Source organism: Montipora capricornis, chromosome 8, assembly GCF_036669925.1.
Source record: "Montipora capricornis isolate CH-2021 chromosome 8, ASM3666992v2, whole genome shotgun sequence".
Lineage (NCBI taxonomy): Eukaryota > Metazoa > Cnidaria > Anthozoa > Scleractinia > Acroporidae > Montipora > Montipora capricornis.
The window spans coordinates 46,685,665-46,708,164 of record NC_090890.1 but is presented as its reverse complement, the minus strand read 5'-3'; the positions used below and the strand labels follow the sequence as shown (position 1 = coordinate 46,708,164).

General features: G+C 40.8%; 1 protein-coding gene and 1 long non-coding RNA gene across 4 annotated transcripts in view; both read left to right on the top strand.

Annotated features, from left to right (window-relative positions):
* Positions 1-21,565, top strand: part of LOC138060179 (interferon-induced very large GTPase 1-like) — a 43,927-nt gene extending 22,362 nt beyond the window's left edge. The window contains exons 4-9 of one of the 3 annotated variants that reach the window (XM_068905901.1): positions 6,539-6,698; positions 7,687-9,611; positions 16,632-16,673; positions 18,345-18,385; positions 19,043-19,070; positions 21,107-21,565. In XM_068905901.1, the coding sequence (XP_068762002.1) occupies positions 6,539-6,698; positions 7,687-9,611; positions 16,632-16,673; positions 18,345-18,385; positions 19,043-19,070; positions 21,107-21,220 (2,310 nt within the window). In that variant the 3' untranslated portion in view covers positions 21,221-21,565. The remainder of the gene's footprint in view (positions 1-6,538; positions 6,699-7,686; positions 9,612-16,631; positions 16,674-18,344; positions 18,386-19,042; positions 19,071-21,106) is intronic. The other 2 variants (XM_068905900.1, XM_068905902.1) reach the window with 2 other exon arrangements.
* The window catches only part of LOC138060181 (uncharacterized), a 180,260-nt gene that overhangs the window by 62,156 nt on the left and 95,604 nt on the right, over positions 1-22,500 (top strand). The window lies entirely within an intron of this gene.

Here is a 22,500-nt window from a genome sequence, read left to right as displayed (position 1 = left end):
TACGAAAGTATGGAATTTCGTACCTGAAATCTAACTGAACAGCTGCATGGTGCTGGCGCAGAAAAATATCAAATTTTGATTTAATTGCTCTCCCGAGACTCACTTGAAACTTGCAAATGTACCGTAGCTTGTGGAGTGAATCGCTCAACTGGAACTCTTGTTTATTGTTCATTATTTATTGTTCATTACTTCTGTCGATCTAGTTATGTGATAATCGCACTGATCCAGTGAACATATATTTGAGATTTGAGTTGCTCAGTAATTATTGAATCTGTGATTGTTTCAGGAGTTTACACCTACCAATTTTATTTCAAAATCGGGAACAAATTTTTTGGATACCCAATATAAAACAGTCAGGTAAAAAATGTCGTAAATACTCTCAGTTTTATCAGGAATAATAGACAAACACCGGTGACAAACATCGTATTTTTTTTTTGAGTAATTAGAGTAGAGTATATTACTCAGATTATTAATTTTTCCTTAGAATAATTTTTCAAAGCACTCGTCGCACTAAATCTTTCTTTCCTTACAAGGACAGACTTAGGGCCGTGGCCAAATGACTAAGGTCTCATGAAGAGCTGCCTGTTGAGACTGCAGTGATTTTTACATCGGAAAAACTAAAAGACGATTGCATGACAGAAAAAGTGAGCATTATTCCTAATAAAGTTAGATAACAAGTTAAACGAAGTTGAATCACAACCTGGACTATTTGTTTCTTTACATACCAGTTACTGTTTGTGTTGATAACGCAATTATGAAGCAATAATGTTCCTATTAAATTTATACATATATATGCACAGTTAAACATAGATAATTCGGACGTTAATTGTCACGATTTTTTTTTCTGGTCAAAATTTGTTCGTGAATATTAATTGATAAGGATTAAATAATGCTACTTAAAAGCAATTTCCTTCTGAAACTCATTGTTAGAGGTAAAGTACTGCAGATAATATGAAATTCTGACTACGAGCTGTTTTGCCGCTTAGTGAAATCCCATGCTATATTTACTAGTTCAGCCTTTGCATTGATTTATTGCGATCTTCTCTCAATCGTTACATTTATTCGGCAATAATTTCCAACATCACTGTGATCGGGGTTTTTTCTCCTCGTTTGGTCACGACGAGGGATAATCTAGATGTTCTCTTTCCTGACACAGTGATTTTCATATACTAAGGTTCCCTTTATTTACATATCCAGCCTGACATCTATGCAATATGATTGGTTCATTCCCAGCATGCGCCTGCAAGTAATACAAGGACTCTCTCTTTTCCCGCCTGGGTTCCAGGCCCATTTTCAGGGCGGGGTAAGAGGGAGTCCTGGAACAGGACTAATGATAGCTGTGCTCAACACTGGTAGCTACGCGGTTGTTCAAGTCAAGCATCGGAGGGATATAAACTTAAAGCTGAGTGTTTATTTTTAATTTGTTTAGAGCTGCTTTTTTCTCTGTATTGCAATTTTTGGCATATCTTCAGAAGCTGTGATAGGCTTGCATGATTTCTGGCGGACCTATGACTAGAATAGAAACGAAAGGAGACTGAAAGAGAGCGACAACGACAAAAAAGAATACCAGTAATAGCTCAAACTTGGCGGAAGGAGTTAGTCCACAGATTCTTTCCTTGGGCACTAAACCGTTTGTTAGTTTTACGGATGCTTATTTTTAAAAAGTAGTTTAATCGTTTTTTTCCTTTGTTCAGGAAAGAAACTCGAATTTTTATTGTCAACTGGAATTAAATAACAATTATCTGTACTCTTTTGGACATAAAGAAATAATTGATTTGTCTGTTTGTTTGTTTTGCTCTATTAAAACACACCCCGGTCTTAAAAATGCTAGGGAACAAATGCTTTTTTAATCCGTTTGCCCTACTGTTTTTTGATCTCATTTATTTGCCTTTATGTGTATTACATATTTTAAAATAGCATACAGCAGGTTGTTAGGCGAGGAGACCTCAGGAAACCACCAGGCTTATAGGAGAATCTGAGAATTTGATCTGGCTCGACAGTGACAAGAAAATTGTTTCCTTATGTTATAAACACGTAATCGCAATGGGTTCTCTTAGAATTAGGGAGAAATATCACTAGCTTGTGTTTTCAAAAGTTTGTTTAAAGCAACTAAAAGGAAATTTTTTTTGAGCGGATCTTGTTTGAAGTTTCATTGTCCATTCTTGGTTGCATTGCCGTATTTTGCCGATTCTTGTTCCAAGCTAAGCTGGCATGTTTCTGCGAAATACATCAAAATGTAAATGACCTCGTTTTCACAGATAAAGTGGAATAAAGAACATCAGTAAACTCTTTTGACCTTGAACTGACAAAGTTTCCTGACGGTTTCTAATTTTAGCGCGATTCCTATTCGCTGGCTATTGACAGCTGACTCCGAAATGGCTTTTTTCCTTTTCCATTCGCTCGTTGAGGGTGTGCTTGTTTTCTTTTAAAACTCATGCGATTCAAGAAAAATTCACTGCCAAACTGGTGAATTCCAAAGTAAATTTCACCCGAAAAACCGATATCACACTCGTCACTTCATGATTCATGCAATGTCGGTTTTTCACATGAAATTTACCGTGGAATTCAATAGTTAGGCAATGAATTTTTCTATAGAAGAAAGCATAGAAAATGGTTTAATTAATTAAGCAGTAACCGGAAACACGAAAACGCGGACAATTCGAAAATCTTTTATTTTCACTAACGCTACAGGCAGTAAGAATAAATAAGCAGGGAGATCCGCCTTTAGGCTTGGCTAAATCTATATATCGTAATTATCGTCCGGCGTTCGACGTCCCCTCCTTTTTTGCTTCCAAAGCGACTGTCGAGCGCACTTCAGTAATCCGAGATTACTTCTAGTACTAGTAGTATAAATCTCGAATTATTGAAGTGCGTTCGACAGTAGGGAAGGGTAGGGAAAGAAACAATCTTATATGACCGAAGGTTGAGGTTACGAGCATGTACTTTTTGAGATGATGACTGAAAGACTTTGCCACTTGGCCAGAGTGTGATCATGAATCATAAGTAAGTGCGTTTGATTTAAGAAGGTAAATTGTGGTCAAAATAACTACTCACCGTTCTAAGGAAACGATACAAGATAACTAGCTCTGCATGAGAGGACATGTGGTTACTAGTGAATACTAAACTCAGAAAGACTGAAGAAAATAATGGGAATCGAGTAACATTGGCATCGAGGCTGACATGTTGATAATTTCCGAGTTTACTTCAACTTTTTTTTCACAGCAGGTTAAAGTGCGAATTGCTGTGGTTATAAGTCCTACTTTTGGTGTGAATAAAGTACAGTAATATATAGAGTTGTGAAATTCAGCTTGACAGTCCTTAATGCTAACAGCTTGATTCAGTGCTCGTCTTCCCATTTAAATACTTTGATTTGCTTTCACAACAAACGTTCACTGAAGTTATCCCTGTCGGACGGGGTTCAGGATGGGAGACAATAGAGATATATACAACGCGTTATTTCCTTTTATGGACGCCATACACATCGCAATGCCTTTTTCCTATCGGAATAAACATATTTAACGGGGTCCTGACCATTCATCACTTTAGGAGATAGAAATTGCGAGAAAGAAGGCACGAATGAAAAGCACATTGAAATGAATGTATATTTAAAGTGTAGGTTATTAGACGAATCAGAGAAGTGATCCTCGCACTTAGCTGGAAAATTTTCGGCAATTGTTTCTTGTAGAAATCTGATTGGTGTCTACAAGAGACGATTCCTAAAATTAATTGCGAGGATCACTTCTCTCATTTGAAAAGCACATTTTTTACGATCTCTGAACCTGTAATCTCAAAACCACGTCTCAAGCAATCTCGTACCCAGAGTCCTCGGGCTTTTTGGTCAGCGGTTGAGCGCCCGGAGAGAGACTCTGGGATCATGGACTCAAGCAACTTTTTTGATTGGTGGCTTGCATAACAGTGGCAGTCCGACAGGAAGTCCGTTAGTAATATGAAGAAGTACCACACCGGAATTTGAGGGAGATTCGAAATCTAAAACTACTATCAGTTCTGTTTGTTTTTTGTACCGTCGCTGTTTTCCCCTACCTTAAAGCACCTAAGAAATATATATATATGAATCACAAAAGTATTAAAACAACGGGGTTTGAATTATGTCTAACAGTTTCGATTAACAAACAGCAGCCGTCATAGCGCGGGAATTTTCCCACTCTGCTAAAAACTGATTACTGTTGCGCTGTTGCAAAAGTACCGTGGGAAAACATCACATCAGTCTCTTTGGGGAGAAATTCGTGAAAGAAGGTCTTGTCGAAGCCATTCAGAATTACGGAAACATAAAGTTGTAGTAGAAGAGGATATTGGTGTCGTTTCCACAAAAACTTGCCGACCGTGTTGCTTGCACGATGATAATGCACGATGGAATGCGCGTTGAAACACTAAAATACACTTACCGAAAGTGTTCACTCGCTCTTACAGAAAAGCAATGATCATTTCTCCAGTTTCTTTCATGGTGTGTAAGACTAAAGTTATCGTTTTTCGAACGCTTTCAACCCGCCATTTATTTCCTACTGTTTACTGTTTTCTGTTTGAGTCTGAATTCAGGCACACGGAATAAGATCGGAACCCCACGTTTTCTGGGAAAATGGAGTCCATTATCCCAGAGTCTCCCCGGCGCTCACCCGCTGACCAAAAAGCCCGAAGACTCTTGGTATGAGATTGCGTCTCACGTGCTTTCACTGCTCGAGTAAATACCAGCTCCCTGCGCGGCCGTAAGTGATTTCACTGCCCGTGTAATTACCAGCTCCCTGCGCGGCCCAGAACGACTATATATCACATGAGATCGATGCCATGTGTGTCAGACAGTCTAAAATGGCGTCGAAAAGCTGGAAAGGTCTGGCTTCGGATCGATACCTACGGGATGTCATAAAACGCGAGGGAAAAACGAAATGAATAGTATGCGTTCGCCTACATCGAACTTAACAAATTATTTCAACTATTAAAATAAGATTATTCGTTTCATCAGAGAGAATATTAAAGTGCCACTACGATGAAAATTTTGCATGTCCTTTTTTCTCTAGATTTTGAAAATAGACGTACTAAATAGGTATCATGCCAATTTTTATCTCAAAATTTCCACGGAAAGTATGATTATTGTAACGTAGTTTTTCGGTTTTCGCTGTCCACCATTACTCGAACGGCAAATGACCGTGAGCAAGGAAAAGGGTCTGACGTCATATGCGCAACGCTCAAAATAAACGCGGCTAATTTCCCATGCCGTCTAGGAGATGTGAGAGATCGCGGAGTTGCTTTTTGCTGATATTACATACATTACTCCTTGATCGCCTTGTTCGCATTGTCAAACGCCCACTAACGCCCACTAAGCGATGCGCGTGTGACGTCACGAGCCAAGTCTTGCGTGAAGACCGCTTACAAAATATCGCAGGCTTCTCCAATGCCGTCCGAGTAATAGACCATTTTACGGATACGGCGGCCATTTTGAAATCCATTGTTTCAAATAGCTATTATGGGATTCCAAGGGCGCAAATTAGTATGCATTTGCCCCCTTAGAATCCCATAACAGCTATTTTAAACAATGGATTTCAAAATGACTGCCGTATCCGTAAAATGGTCTATGGCGCACAGATTTTTAGCGGTTTTTGGCTGGCTATGTCCCCGACTTATCTCGCTTCTATCGTTCCAAATTTAAATGCATTGTATTATTTTGAGCATATTGACTTAATTGGCGTTGAAAAAATTCGAAAAGAAAACCAAAAATTTTCGTCGTAGTGGCACTTTAAGCAAAGCAAGTAATTCATGTGGGCCACCAACCGTTTATTAGCAGATTAGATATGGTAAGGTAGCTCTAACTAAACAATCAACGACGCCATGTTTGCATACATTTTTATTCCCTCATCGAGTGCTCACAGTGTAGGTCGTGGCCGCGGGAACACTGCAACAATTCCTAAATGTGCGTTCGACATGCGCGAACACTATTAGTGCCAACGTCCCTAAAAAGGTCAAGGTTTTTGATAATGTGGCAAGGATCCAATTCAGTTCATTCGTCCTTCCGCCCGTCGTCCTTCTTTTGTTCGTGCGTTCATTCGTTCGTTGGCTGGTTCTTTCTTTGATTCCTTTGTTTTTTCGTTATTACTTTATCTTTTGTCATTTTGGAATCATCTGTATGCGTGAAGATGCACGTAAACTGCTTAATTAGTTTTTTCTTTTTTTTTTTTGAATAATAATTTTATTTTTTAAATATGCACACTTACACCATAAAACATTGCAAACTACAGTAAACTGCTTAATTAGTTGCTTCACTTTCGTGCCTTCGTCTTTTGTCTGCTCATGATTCATGATTCTATTATTTGTGGACACATACTACATCATTTGCATCATATCATATCATGACTTTACCCTCGGATTTTATAGTAGCTTGGTGTAACTAATGTCTCCGAGCGTTTACCGCGCTAATCATGATATACCACAGAGGAGAGACCACAACACCAGAAACTGCCCTGCACGGATGAATGAGTGAGTCCCGCAAAACGATTTATTAATCACTTACTTCGCATTCTTTTTAACACAGGTCGTACTCGATAAACCATTTCAAGAACAGGGTATTGTTGGTGATTGCAATATTAAGGTGCTACTTCGCTTGCGAGGAGGAGGAGGAGGAGGAAAAGAAGGCGCTGGAGAAGGAGAACACAGCAAGAATGCTATCCAAATTAATGAAGCTGAACTACAAGGTACTTCCAATTCCTCAACTTGTGGAATAATGACTTTCCTTGAGAAGTCTAGTATCCGTATTTATTTTTTTCTAAGAGGGTACGGTAACGAATCCTGCAATCTGATTGGTTCTTAGCGTGGTCCGGATTTTCCTATCTCTGCCCACGGTCACGGTCATATCATATCATATCATATATCTTTATTTACCCTCGCTTTCAACTGTACAGTTAAAAAAATGATGTCAGAGAGGAAGGGAGAGAGAAAAAAAAATATAAATAAGTTATTTACCAGCTATGGGTCGGTCCGTACGGGGAAAAACTGTGCCCTCGGTCTTGAAAAAGCTGCCCCCGGCCTGCGGCCTCGGGCAGCATTTTCAAGACCTCGGTCGCAGTTTTTCGCTATACGGACCTCCCTGCTTGCAATAACATATATACAAATTGAATAAGAGATGAAACATTTGGTGTTGGAAATTTTAATGACTCTGCGCTCACTTTGATATCGTACTATTTTACTTGACGATTCACTGAAGGGAAAAACGGACCACATACATGAGATTACAAGAAAATTAAAAATTAAAAAAGAAAACCAAAGGAAAGACAATTCAGAAAAACACGACACGTTACAAGATCTGTGCGGCTCTCCGGATTACAAAAACGGTTTTGCATACAATACGACAAACTTATATGCGAAACTAAACAACACTAGCGAAACTGACACAAAGAACAATACGAGCCTTACAAGGGTGTTAACGAGGTAGTGTGACAATGGTAGACAAAAAACAAGCGAAGCTTAATTACGGACTAAGAAAACTATGATAGGGCAAACCAAGAAAGGAGAAAACAAATGAACACTAATTGCACGGAAAAAAACACTGGAATTCGTGGCTACAAAGTTATGGAATTAAAGAGATTTGCTGAGTTACATGTATACAACTGAATAGTTAACCGTCTTGGAATGCACTCAGCAACAGAATCTTTTTTGTAACAATCCGTCATATTCAATCTGCAGATCTTTGGGCCAAACTCAACAACATTACTGATGGTAAGCCAGGGGACATAGAAGTTGAAGTGAGAGCCCGTTATTCAGAAATTAATTCCCTGGAAGATTCATATGACAAGAAAAAGCTTTTAACTAAATTGACCGCTGTGGCAATAAGAGGACTACAGGAAGAATTGCAAAATCTTCTCAAAGAAAATGGCCTAAGTGACATGGCTTTACAACTTGTCTGTGATTACACAACGAGGCAAACCGACCTTGCCAAAGAGCTTTACCAGGCCCAGAAATATGAAACAAAGCAAGATGAGTTTTACGTGGTGCTTTCTAAAAAACTTCTCCCAAAGTTTGAAACACTTGGCGCCCTTGTTTCTAACGATATTGAAGTCGAAGGTCAGAACAGCTGGGTCGAACAATTAATCAAGAGAAGCCCCTCTCTAACCAAGCTTCGCAGGATGAATTATAGCGAGCTCGACAACTTAATAACAGGAGCAACTGATGGAGACCGCTCAGTTGTGGAGAATTTGTTTGCAGAAGGAACTGAAATCAGAGAGCAATGCCAGCGGTATGGCATTGGACTTAAAACCGCAGAAAAGCTTGAAAGAAAAGGCGTCGAATCGGCAAGCGATATGTCAAAAGAGCAACTGCTAGAAATAATTGAAGAGGCAGGCAAGGAAGAAAAACCCTCAACTTTAAAGAAAATGTATTCTAACGAGAGTAGCGAGCGTGCCAGAGAACGGAAGGAGCAAGACGAAAAGACAAAGCAGAATAAGAAAAGAATAGAAGAGGCAAAGGGGCTTGTCAAAGAAGCGCGTAATATTATCCAAGAAGCTTCAGAGCAAAGGAAGACAGCGTTGCTCGAGAAAGTGAAGGAAATTGCCAACAAGTTGAGTCTACCAGAAGGATGGGACAAACAGGAAAAGGATGATCCATATGCCCTTTTGGAGCAGCTAAATAGAGAGATCAACATTGCATCAGATTCCCTGGCAATACCGCCTTATGTGACGAATGAAGATATTGCTGCAGCGGCAAGCGGTGGACTGGCACTTTACGGTATCCTATTTGAAGATAATAACACAGAAGGATTCTCCGAAAGCCCACCGTTCCCGTTACTTAAGAGACCAGAATACGTGGAGTGGCTTAGCCCAGCTCTTGGATTTCAAGTACGATTCTTCAAATCAACCGAACAGCAAGCATCTACCAAATTTTACAACACCACCAAATCTTCCGGTGTCAGCATAGCCGCTTCGGTTACAGGTAGTGGTTGGGGAGTTCATGCTAGCGTTTCTGGTGACAAAAATAACCATAGCAGCAGAGACACTTCAACAAATGAGCAGGATCAAACAACTCGCGCAACTGTTACCCAGTACATTTGTCAACCAACCAAGGCTTTCCGCATCCCCCTGGAAGACATGGAGCTGAACAAAAAAGCTAGAAGTCACGCGAAAGAGATAAAAGACGAAAAAAGCGCTGAAAAGTTTCTGAAAATGTATGGATCACACATGCCAAACGGCATTCACACTTTGGGTGGAGTATTTTTCCGTAACGTGAATGTAATCACTGAAAGGAAAGCAAGCGTATCAGAAGTAATGATGGTAGCGGGCAAGCAATTTGACGTCGAAGTCTCAGCCGGTTTCAGTGGTTTTGGATTCTCTGTTGGAGGCTCGGTGAAGACAGGTTCATTCGACATAAGTGGTTCCACTAAGGCTTCATCCACCAAGGAAGTGAAATTCATGTCTGAAATGACTGTACAAGCGCTGGGGCCACCAACTACAAATTCTGAAATGTTCAGTCAATTACTACAAAGCAACAATGCAACATGGTATGTGATTGATCGAGGAGATCGTGCTGCTCTTGTTCCAGTGTGGGAGCTCATGGCAGACCTGAAAGAACAAGCAGAAATTCTTGAAAAAGTGTGGAAAGGTCAGGATATAGTCTGGGTAAGACATTACAAATAGAAATGATTGACAACTAAACCAGTAAGATTAGTAAGAGACGTTCAAGAGAAAAGGCTGTGACAGATGCTTAGTAAGTATGACAATTTTCTTATCAACTTAACTGGGTCTCGTAATTGAAAGAACATTAGTTTTAGTTTCTTGCAACGGGACTACGACTGGGGATGAATGTTTTATTAACATAGAAGTGAGGTTTGGAACAAAATAAATCTTTGGGGATGGGATTGTTACAGCCGGACTTTCCCCCTGGGTCAGCACCATTTTAGAGACCGTCTTGTTGTAAGTAACAGCATGTATGAAAACCTTGACCAGCGTTTAATGTGGAGTATACGTCATACTCTGGATAGACTCTGAATATGACTTTCGCTCAGTTTGTCGAGATGTCAGTCAATGTCACCCAAAACAATCCTTCTCAGGACTACACTCACCCGGACGAGCGTACTTCACTTAATTATGATATGGCTGCTGGGTTCAAACCATTTACGTTATATCTCCGCAATACATGGACTACCAAAAATCAATAAAACCGAAGAATTTAAGGTCAACACTTTTCAAAGAGAGATTTTGGCTGTTCTTCAATTTGACGGGATGCCTCGCCTCTATTTCGTCCTTGAAGCTAGGTATCGGACCTATTTTGACGATGATTTTTTCACAAGGGTGTTGTTTCAATGTGCATGTGGTTCTCTAATGATTAACTAGTTTATGAATGGGATCGAATGTCTCTTTAGTACTAGGTTTTGATCTAGGATGATTGTCAATAAAACAGGGCATGAAGCATGGTGGCATCGAAACGGGATACCTGAAATCGTGTGAGCAAGAGTACTGAGTTATTTGACCGTGAATAGAGGCGAGTGCTTTCCTGGCTAAAACTAGTACGACCTTCTCTGTAAGCAAATCTCTTTATGTCGAACACGGAGGTCGAAGAACCTAGAGGCGCGACGCAACACGATTCCTCTGCAATGACGACTTCAACTATTTCGGCTAACGCGATGGCTATTACTCCAGGCATTATGCCTCCTGGCAAATTGAATTTGTCTTCCACTGAAGACATGGCAGAAAACTGAAAAGTTTGGAAACAGAAGTGGAACGGCTACATGATCATTGCCAAACTTGGAACTCAGCCGCCAGAATACAAGGTAGCATTGTTTCTTCATTGTATAGGCGTAGACGCATTAAAGATTTTCAATGGTTTCAGTTTGATAATTCAGAAGGTAAAGACGACCTAAGTAAGATTAGTGAAAGACTTGACCAATGTACCATTGGAGAACTAAATGAGACATTTGAAAGATACAATTTTAACTCAAGAAACCAAGAAGAGAATGAAAGTACAGTCGAACCTCCCCTAACGGACACCTCCTGTAGGCGGACACTTACCCTTGGTCCCGCGGGTGTCCGCTTACGGGAGGTTCGACTTTATTGATGCCTACTTCACAGCTCTTCGCACGCTAGCAAAAACATGAAATTTCTGTGATTGCATGCGTGATTCATTCCCTCGTGACCGAATAGTACTTAGCATGAGTGACAAGCACACACGCAAACGGCTCCTGCAGGAGAGAAAGCTAGATTTAAAGAAATGTATTGAAATCTGCAGAAGCAACGAAGCTACAAATTCACAGTTGAGAACGATTGCGGCGGTACAGAGCGAAGACGTGCATAGTGTGAAAGACAAACCACAGAAGAGACGCTCTGACGGATCAAAGAGAAACCGGAAGTCAGAAGAACACCAGGCAAAGTCATGCAAATTTTGTAACCAATTTCACGTCTTTGAAAAAGGAAAGTGTCCTGCTTGGGGAGTAATATGCTCAAAACGTAAAAGGAGAAATCGTTTTCCTTTAAAATGCAAGAGTAAAATCAACAGTCTGAGGGAAGATTCCGAAGAATCAGGCGAGAGCGATGTAGAATACATCACAAGTATCACTTACCGATCAGACGTGATACATGCGGTTACGAGAGAAAACTACCCCAGAGATATTTACACTGAAATGATGGTTAAACCCTCTTAAATTTCAAGTTGACAGAGGTGCTTCAGTTAATGTGATCCCCGCGGGAATACACCACTCAAGCAAACAACCAAAACACTCCGGATGTGGAATGATACTACATTGCAACCTCTTGGGTTCTGCCGCACAATTCTTGAAACCAGAAGAATAGGAAGAAATTTTCTGTGGAATTCCTAGTGGTAGAAAAACACCTAACACCGATAATAGTAGTGATAACGGCCAATGAGGAAAACATCAAGATTACACGGCCAGCCCACCGGACGAGGTCAACAGTCTAAAGATTCTAAAGACAGCTGAAGAAATTGTCAAACACTACCCTGAAGTATTCCAACGAGAATTAGGAACACTACCTGGGACGGTGCATTTAGAAGTGGATCAGAATGTCAGGCCCGTCGTAGCACCCCCTAGTCGTGTACCAGCCTCACTCAAAGGCCAACTGAAGCAGGAATTGGATCGCCTTGAGAAGACAGGAGTGATCACTCCAATAGACGAACCCACCCCATGGGTCAGTGGGCTAGCTGTGGCAGTCAAGAAAAATGGTGCTTTGAGGATCTGCCTTGACCCCCGACCGTTGAATATCGTACTTCGAAGAGAAAGGTATCAGCTGCTGGTTTTAGAAGATATACTCCCTGAACTATCCGAGGGACGAATCTTTTCCGCAGTCGACCTCAAGTCGGGTTATTGGCACTGTGTCCTTGGGCCGGAATCAAGCAACCTTACAAAAAATTTGCCACTGCCTATGGCAGATACCGTTGGTGTCACTTATGTCCAGGTTTGACCCTAATTAGATGCACGCCCAATTTTGACATCCAACACAAAGTGTCTCTTTAAGTCTAAGCATTTGCTACCTATTTTCAACAATAAGGTAAGGGTAAAGGTTAGAGTTATTTTTAGCTTTGGGTAAATGCAGCAGTTAATCTTCACTTAAAGAGCAACATTTGGGGGACACTTTGTGACATAAATTGTCTGTATTCTGAGACACAAATGATGTTGAAGTTGGCTAGAAGAGCAAGGGGACACTTCGTGACGCTTATCTCGTTGGTGTCGTCTACCTTTTGGTCTGTCTGTATCGTCGGAGATATTCCAGAAACATCTACACCAGTCCATCGAAAACCTGGAGGGGGTACTCTGTATTGCAGATGGCATTTTGATATGTGGAAAAGGCCGGAACAATGACAAGATCAGACTGCGCCAGACAGAAGTATCTTAAATGAGCCACCTGTTATCCAGCGGTGGTCTGAAACCCGACCCCACCAAGGTGGTGGTCATCCTCAAGAAGCTGAGAGCAGAGGATGTCGAAGGAGTGCAAAGATTAAATGGTTTTGTAAACTACTTAGCAAAGTTCCTTCCAAAGCTGTCGGACATTATGGAGCCCATGCGCCCTCTGACAAGATGAGCACGACAGTGCATTCCAGAGAATACAACAGATGGTCACTCAAGCTCCAGTGCTGATCTACTATGATCCCCATGGTGATATTGCCATCCAATGTGATGCGAGCCAAAATGGCCACGGTGAAGCTTTATTACAGAATGGCCGACCCATTGAATACGCGAGCCGTGCATTAACAGAGAAATTTTTAACGATTCGCGCGAATTGAAAAACAAATGCTGGCTATTAATTTCTTTCTCGAACGATTTAACCAGTATACGTTTGGTCGTCATGTCAACATAGAAAGTGACCACAAGCCACTAGAGATGATTCTTCAGAAGCCGCTCTCCCACTCACCACGGCGATTGCAGTCCATGATGACGAGGCTACAGAAGTACGACTTTACAGTCCACTACAAATGTGGCAAAAACATGCACCTAGTGGACGCGTTATCACGAGCTTACCTCCCGCTTGAAGGAGATCGTGAGGATGACCTCGAGTTCGTGAATATGGTAAGGTACTTACCTATTTTCAACAACCGTATCGACGAAATGAAGGCGGAAACTAACAGGGATCAATCTTATCTGAAACTATTCTCAAAGGCTGGCCAGAAGAAAAGAAATTTGCCCCTGAACTCACTCAACCACATTTCAAAATACGAGATGAGTTGACCATTCAAGATGGATTAATTTTCAAAGGAAATGCTGTAGTGATCCCTAAGAATCTTCGTGCAGACCTGAAGACAAGAATTCATTCCTCCCACTTAGGAATAGAGTCGTGTCTTAGAAGAGCACGCGAGTGCATCCACCGGCCTGGCATGTCGTTCGAAATTAAGCAGTACATCTCAGCATGCGAGATGCGCAGAGAGCTTGATTCTTCCTCTCAACCCAAAGAATCTTTGATGGGCCATTATGCACTCTCTCGTCCCTGGGAGATAGTAGGCACCGACATTTTCGCCATTGATGGCAAAGAATACCTGGTTACTGTTGACTACTACAGCAACTTTTGGAAGATTGACAGATTACCGGACACCAAAGCCAGTACAGCCATTCTAAAGCTTAAAAGTCACTTCGCCCCTTATGGTATACCTGACCAAGTCGTCAGCGATATTGGCCCACAATCTGCACCGAAAAAGTTCGCGACGTTCGCTAAGACCTGGGACTTTGAGCACCTAACCAGCAGCCCTGGAAACAGCAGTGCTAATGGCAAGGCCGAGTCTGGTGTAAAGACAGCCAAGCGTCTCTTACGGAAGTCCATCAGGGCTGGAACAGATCCGTACCTGGCCTTTCTTGATTACAGGAACACCCCTACAAAAGCGATGACTACTAGTCCTGCACAACGGCTGATGGGAAGAAGGACCAGGACGCTTCTTCCCACGACACAAAGCCTCCTTATGCCAAAGGTTACTCAACCTGACATAGTCAAAAGTCAATTGAAAGAAAGCCAACAATCCCAAGCCAAATATTACAATAGGAACGCAAGGGATCTGCTAGAACTGAGCAATGGGAATACAGTGCGAATGAAATCATTTAAACTAGGACACAAGTCGTGGCAGAAGGCCCTTGTGACAGCCCGGCTAGATGAGCGGTCGTATGCAGTGGAGACCGAGAGTGAAGCTGTCTACCGGAAAAATAGGTGACATCTGAGGAAGGCGCCAGAATCACTAATCCAGCCAACGAAGTCAGGTCGCGTAAGCGACCTTAGCAGTCCCAACTCAGTCATGCCCAGCACTTCCATCTCCACTGTACAACCATCCCTGTCATCGATAGATGAGGCTGCTACTGTTCAGCATCAGAGACCACAGCGTGCTAGCCAGGAGACCCCCGGCATATCTGAAGGACTATGTTTGTTCGTGAATAGCGATTCTTACTGAGTGAAATACTGGAGCCTTTTTGTTACAGTTTGAAAGCTGATCTCAGACAATTTTTATTTCAATGTTTTGTTGAGCCTGGGACTCTTGTGAGCGTGTTGCTTTAAGTTTAAGGCACTTTTTGTGTACTTTCTTTTCCTTTCCTTTCTTTCTTCTCTTTTTGTGAAACGGAGGATGTTTCAATGTGCGTGTGATTCTCCAGTGATTAAGTAGTTTAGGAATAGGATCGAATGTCTCTTTAGTAGCTTTTGATCTAAGGTGATTGTCAATAAAACAGGGCATGAAACAGGTGTCTTTGTCAAGTTGAGACATGATATATTTCAATCCGCTTTGCTCAAGGTTTGAGGTTATTGTGAAACTAGAAAAACTTTTAGCCCAGCAAGGAACAGGACATTTTAATGGTGGTATGTCTCACAACAGCATTTGCAAGGATACGTTTTGGTGTTTTAGTCAAACTGGCCTCCATAATCTTCCTTGCGTTCTGCCTCTCTCTCGCTCTTTGGGGGATGGTGAAAAGAGAGGTGCTGGAAACGAAATTGCTTTCTCTCATACGCGGTACGTCCAGGCGTCATGTTGGTATTTGTGAACAAAGAAGCGAAGGCCAAGTTTGTGTATGCCCTCAAAATTGAACTTAATGAACTCAAATCCAATGGAAATATTTTCTTTTGTTGTGCTAAAAAAACCGTAGGCACTGAATCTACTCGTGAGCTAGAGATCCCTGTGGGTGGGTATTGGAGAGACAATGGCTAGGTTAAACATTATAAATTCCATAAAGACCTCCCGAGAATACTGTCTTCCAAAATGAATGTACTTTAATTGGCGTGTAGCATTGCGGAGTGCTTTTACAACTTTTGCTGCATTTTAACGAGTCCGTAGGGCAAGTCAAAATACAAAGAACGAGTAAAACTACTCTGCGATACTACACTCCAAAACATCGAACAAGCGATTTATCGTCCAACTTATGGTGCAAACAAAAACTTCGTGGATAGAAAAACTTTTCAGGAAAGTGACAGTTTGTTCTTGACGCACGACGAAAGGATATGATTGCTTCCGCGGCTTTTCTAATAACCAAGCGTTCCAAATAACTAAGTGCACAATATCATGGAATTTTTCTACTCGTTTCGTGCGTTTTTTTTTTGTTGAAGTAAGTTACAGAGTTAGATAATAAGGTTTGCATGGCAGTAGCACGACGTTTGAAACCATTTAGTGCGGCAACTTGAATTTAGTTCGATTAGGCGATCAAATTCACACGGGAGTGGCATGGCATTGTTTCAAACGTTGCGTTACTGCTGTACCGAACTCAATTCATAACGTATGAGAGGCTTTTCTACTGCGCATGCCTTAGCTGACCATTGGGTGGAAGGTGTGTTTTGTCGTTTTCTTTATTTTGAATTTGGCGTGACTGGATTAAATACGACGTCGTGCTATTGTCGTGGCACTGCCAGATCAAATTTATTAAAGTTTGAGACGGCAGAAGCCCGAAGTTTGAAGCAGGCTTGAGGTAGCTTAATAAACTTTCTGTACCTCAATTTCAGAATGGTCTTTTCGGAATATAGATACGGAATAGTAATAGTAATAGTAATAGAGTTACATTTGATCAATACTGGAATAGAGGTAAAGATCATGTGAATTCAGTCAACCACTCCGTTTCTTTGACTCTCATCCCAAGTTAAATTGTGTAATCTGTGTAGCTGATCATGAGGGTCTCGAGAAATTAAAGATGGTTGAAATGAATTGCCATCATTTTTGTTTATTTATTTCTGCAGAAACATCGACTAAAGCTCCAGACTGAAAATGCTAAGCTCAAGGTAGAGTTATCAGCAGCTCTCCTAATGCTTACTGATAAAGCATCCGAGCAGTAATCGGGTTGTCATTGGTTCAACCCCATTTAGGGGCGCTAATATTTTGTTCTGAGTAATCCCTGAATCAGCAATGAATACATCTCCTTGGTTCTGGATATTAGCAGACATACCGATATTTTGAAAAACAACACAACATTTTTTAAAAATTTCAAAACATATTTCGACAGAAACGTTTGTCGTCTTCTGTTTAAATTACAAAGTACAGAGTTGAATATATAGTGTGAACCAAAATGCTAATTAACTATAAGAACAAAAGGAAACATGACAATGTAAAATATTACAAGGAAAGATTTAAATTAACACGATAAAGTTGATCATTAAGAGTAGGTTTTTACCATCGAATATGAATGGCTTCTTTTATCTTAAGATGGAAGGTGGTGGAAGCGTGATCTAGGATGCTAAAACAGTCATTAGAGCACAAAGTGCGGCAATGCTCAGAATTTTGTAGATGTTAAAAGATGTGCGAGGTCCTGTCACTGAAAATGTGCTCACATACCCGCGTGGAAAAATGACGGGTAGTTTTGCCGACATAGCAGGCACTCCAGCCCGCAAACAAAAACTTGTAAACCACACCCACACGGAGCCCACGAGGGACAGGATCCTTCACACTGAACATGTTACCTATTTTAACGGACTCCGAGATATTGTTTTACCGACGTTATGTTGATGATACATTTTGTATATTTCATTCGGAGAATCAAGCCCTACTATTTTTCAACTATATTAACTCCAGGCACCCTAACATCAGATTCACTATGGAAAAGGAAATAGATCATAAGATGCCTTTCTTAGATGTTTTGATCAACGATGAAACTCATTTTCTGTCACTAGTGTTTACCGTAAGAAAACCTTCACGGGCATTTTGACTAATTACTTTAGTTTTACGTCGCATTCCTACAAACTGGGTCTCACTCGCACGCTTGTTGACAGAGCTTACAAGATCAACAACACTTGGTTGGGTTTTCACGAGGACAAAACGAAACTTACCAAAATCCTTCAGAAGAATCTTTTTCCAGTCCATCTAGTTGAAAACATTATTAATCACTACCTCGCATTTACTCGCCATGGCTGTAATTCCCCGGCTTCCATCTCTGACAGTACAACTTTATCGTGTTAATTTAAATCTTTCCTTGTAATATTTTACATTGTCATGTTTCCTTTTGTTCTTATAGTTAATTAGCATTTTGGTTCACACTATATATTCAACTCTGTACTTTGTAATTTAAACAGAAGACGACAAACGTTTCTGTCGAAATATGTTTTGAAATTTTTAAAAAATGTTGTGTTGTTTTTCAAAATATCTCCTTAGTTCAGGGTATTTTTCGCGTGGATCTTTTTTGCTGAACAACCACTCAGTACCACTGTTGGATATTCAGGCAATCCTACTAAATATTGCTAAATTTTATGATTTTTCCACAAAGAATATGTTTAGGACCTGCCACTGGACAAACTTGATAGAGTTCAGGTTTACCTTAAAAGTTTGCCCGTGTTTCCCTATTTTTAATATTGATCCGAACTTTGTGCCCTAAAGTGTTTTATCTTCCCTTGTTTTTCCGTCCAAATTGGACATGTTTCTCGTTTGTCGAGACCTGAGTTTGCCTCGTTTATTTAATATAGGAGATGTTAAGAATACTGGGAGACAAGCGAAAGTTACCAAGGTATTTAACTTCTTAATTTTTATTGCTTTTATATCCATATTTCTCTTTTGAAGGAGACAAAAACTACCGAGGGAAAAATGTTGAAATCAAATTTGTTTTCGGTGCGCCGCCATCGTGTACAATTGTGGAGTGTCAAGGTTGCCCTATTGTCTTGACACAAAGAGGTTTTCTGTAATAACAACGGAAAATTTGAAAGCAGTGGTACGCGTTTTTGAAATTCATTTATTTTGGATTCAAACGCTTTCTTTGAAAAAAATTACAACAGATTTCTTACACCGAATTAAAGACCCAGTTTCACAGAATTTCACACTTAATTGCACCGAATTTTCGTCGTAATCTCTCTAAAATGGTGCGCATACTTTTTGGGGGTCCCAGCTAATCACATCTGGGTGTGCGGCTGTGCTGCGGGAGCAAGCGGCGACCGTATTTACTCTTGCAAAGGCTCCTTACTATCTGCTTTCGGCCAGATGACGTCAAGCTGTGTATTTCGTAATTCAGTCCCTTACAAAGAAGGTGTATTGTCAGGGACTGTGCCTACTTTCTATTTCTTGGTTTCGCAACATCTTATATTCGTAATTTCATTATCAGCGCGAAGACTTAATACCGCGAAAATGTAATGTTCTTAGGTGGTAAAGGAAGTCAATTGTTTTATTTCAGATCGCCCCCTGAAAATCACGCCCCTAATGTAAGTTACCTCTTGTTGTTTTAACGTATGTATGAGTAAAGAGTATGAAAGCTTTTTTTGAGTGCCTTATGAGCGTTTTTCAACTGAGTTTAAAGCGGTTTTTTGGGTTTTGTATCACTTCACACTGTGATTGGCTTAAAAATCTTGTGCCACATTCTCGGCCTATAAACGTTCAAGCAAAACCAATATTGTGATTTATTCGCGCCTATTTTCCCGCGCTTACTGACGCGGATGCTTGTATTTTCTGGGTAGAATTGATGTCAGCGTCTGCTGTAATTGTCCAAAGTACTTCATTTGCTTGGGCCTTACGGAACTCAATTCAAAAGCACCTCACAAAGACATCTGCAATGTAATAAAACCAATCGTAAGTCGATTAATTATTCGTGGTCGGCGCTCAATCTCGTGAAAATGGAAAAAAATGGAAAAAACTTCCTGTTAGCCAATATCACCGTTTTTGGGGTTAGAACGTACCCTCCCAAACGACAGCTAACTACATTGAACATTGGTTTGTACTACTAATCAAAGTGTAAACCCCATTATTTTCTTCAGCAAAACGACTCCAAACCATTTTTGCCTCCAGTTCGTGAACGTTCTTTCAGCCCTCCCCAGAAGCAGGGGCTTTTTGAGAGAAGATAACTAGAGCATACCCTGGTCACTTTATAGCGGCCAAAATTGGCAAGACGAATTCGTGACAGTTGGGGAACGAAGACAGTAAAAGCATCACTACTCCCTTGGGGAACTCCCAACGGGGCACAATGTTGTGCGAAAAATCGCCGTTTCGGGTTGTCACGTGTAACACGACCCGTTTGAAATAGAGCAACTTTTATATGACCTTCAAAAATAAGGGTAAAAGCAGAACGTAAACAAAAATGCAAAACATTTAATTGGCTTATCGAACAAAAACAAATGAGCGCAAATTTACATTGGCTTAGCGAACACGGACGCAAACAACGTCATCTCTCCATGGAACCTTCCGGAAAACGATCGGCATTTTGCTTTCACGTCATTTGAAATGCAATAATTTGATTGGGCAATTGAACTGTTCACTTCCTATATTGGGAGTTTCCTTGGCGGGAATAAGGAGAAGCTTTGTTTTAATCTTCGGCGAAACATTGGTCCGTAAAAAAAATTGCGAGCACTTTATCAAGGTCATACGAAAGTCGATCTAGTGGCGGATTTCCTCAGTTTCTGTTCTTTCGTAAACAGAAACCAAGAATGACCAAAATCAGCAATTGCCGGAGAGAATGTGATTACAAACGACTGAGTCATACCCTTTTCATGATTTATCGCCTTATTCCACTGTCCACACATGAATATATAAAAAACTGAATTAATGGACGAATCAGGAGAATAGAAAGCTGAAGCAAACTAGAAAATACATCTTTAGGTCATTGTAACAATTTTGCGATTTTTCCAAGTAATTCGGAATGGAAATTGTGTACTATCTTGGAATGAAAAGGCTATGAACGGTTTTAAAGTTTAGGAGACCATTGAAAATTTATCTTCAACTATGTAACCTCGAACTTAGTCAGTTCACGTCGCATTCTCGTCCCAAGAGCCCTCCGTTTCTTTTGGTTACGAAGTCGGCGAAACCGTCGTAGGGTTCACATGTAACACTCATGTGCAGGAGTGGATGCTGAGCCACTGGTCATTTACTTTTTTACCGAAGATTCGATTGGAATTGACGTTCTTAACCGGAAACTTTGGAAGCGCACAAATTTCCTTTCTTCATTTCTGTCCTTTGTAAAAAAAGACACTACAAATTATTTCAACGGCACTCTAGTATATTTATTTTTCGTGATAAAAAGAAAAGCAAGACTATTTCACTCCTTGTGACACACGTTGAAGCGTTATCGATCAACGTTTTGGTGTCATTTTGTGCATTCCCGGAAAACCTCTTCCCAATAATAAGCACCGCATTGCTGACTGAATCCACATAATTGGAAACCTCGCGTTAGTCTTTCAAGTGAATACGATAATTCTAATGCCGCTTAAAACAACCAATGCAACTAAACCTCATTTTTTTTTTCCTTCAGCACAATGGACCCAAGCCACCTTCGCCATCGATACCTCTGGGTTCTATACGTCCTTCTCACAAGCTGGAGCCTTTGGAGAGAGGAGAACTGGAGCATAACCTGGCCACTTTGTAGCGGCCAAAATTGGCAAGACGAAGTTCGTGACAGTTGGGGAATGAAGACAGTAAAAGCATCACAACTACCTTTGGCAACTCCCAACGGGGGATTTTTTCGTGCACAGTGCTGTGCGAAAAATCGCCGTTTCGGTTTGTCATGAACACGATCCCTTTGAAATGGTGGCGGATTTCCACATCTTCTGTTCCTTCCTACCAAGAATGACCAAAATCAGCCATTGCCGGAGAGAATGTGATCACAAACGACTGAGTCATACCCTTTTCATCATTTATCACCTTATTCCACTGTCCACACATGAATATATAAAAACTGAATTAATGGCCTAGTGAGTAGTAGTAGTAGTAAACTCGTTCATTAGAAAACATCATACATTACAGTATGACTAAATTACGTACAATATAAAAGTTACAATAAAAGTGAGTAATTCCCATTGTATTTAAAGATTATTTACATCGCGTGGCTAATAATAAAAGAGTTCATAAAGCGATCGGTGCGATAAACTGGAGTCTCTTATTTCTCAAACGCCGATCGTGGGAACTGGCCATAGGAGGTAGCAGATTAGCCAGTTTGTGGTGTGCATTACCTACAATATCTTCAAATAATTTAATAGATAATGACTCACGTCTCTCTAAAAGAGTTGGCATTCCGGCCTTATCCATCGCCTAGCTCACAGTACGATAAACTAGGAAAGATTATTCGCATGGTGCGCCTCTGAATACGTTCGATGTCATCAGACAAATATTTCGGGAGACTACGATGGAATAGCTGACATGAGAATTCTAGGACTGATCTAATGGCACTATATATATAATAAAAAGCTAACAGGTCATCGGGACTTATGCCGGCTCTCTTTAGCTGACTCAAAAGATACAATCGACGTGCGGCTTTAGAGGTGATAGTATCCCCGTGATCGTTCAATTTCAAGTCATTACTGATCGTAACCCCTAGGACTTTAGCAGAAGATACCCTCTCAAACTGCACGCCGTATATCTTAATCGGACCATAGGATGGTGGGGTTTTCTTAAAACAAACAACTAACTCTTTGCACTTGGTCGGGTTTAACTGGAAGAGATTACTGTGAGACCAGCTGGAAATGTGATTGAAAGCTTCCTGTAAAGAACTTTCCCCAGAATTTGGCACCACCTCCGAAACAGTCGTGTCGTCTGCAAACTTACACATGGAGAACGACTCCCCCGGTAACTTTAGGTCGTTAATCATTACCAAAAACAGCCAAGGGCCTAAACGCGTGCCTTGAGGAACTCCGGCAGGAACATTTAGCC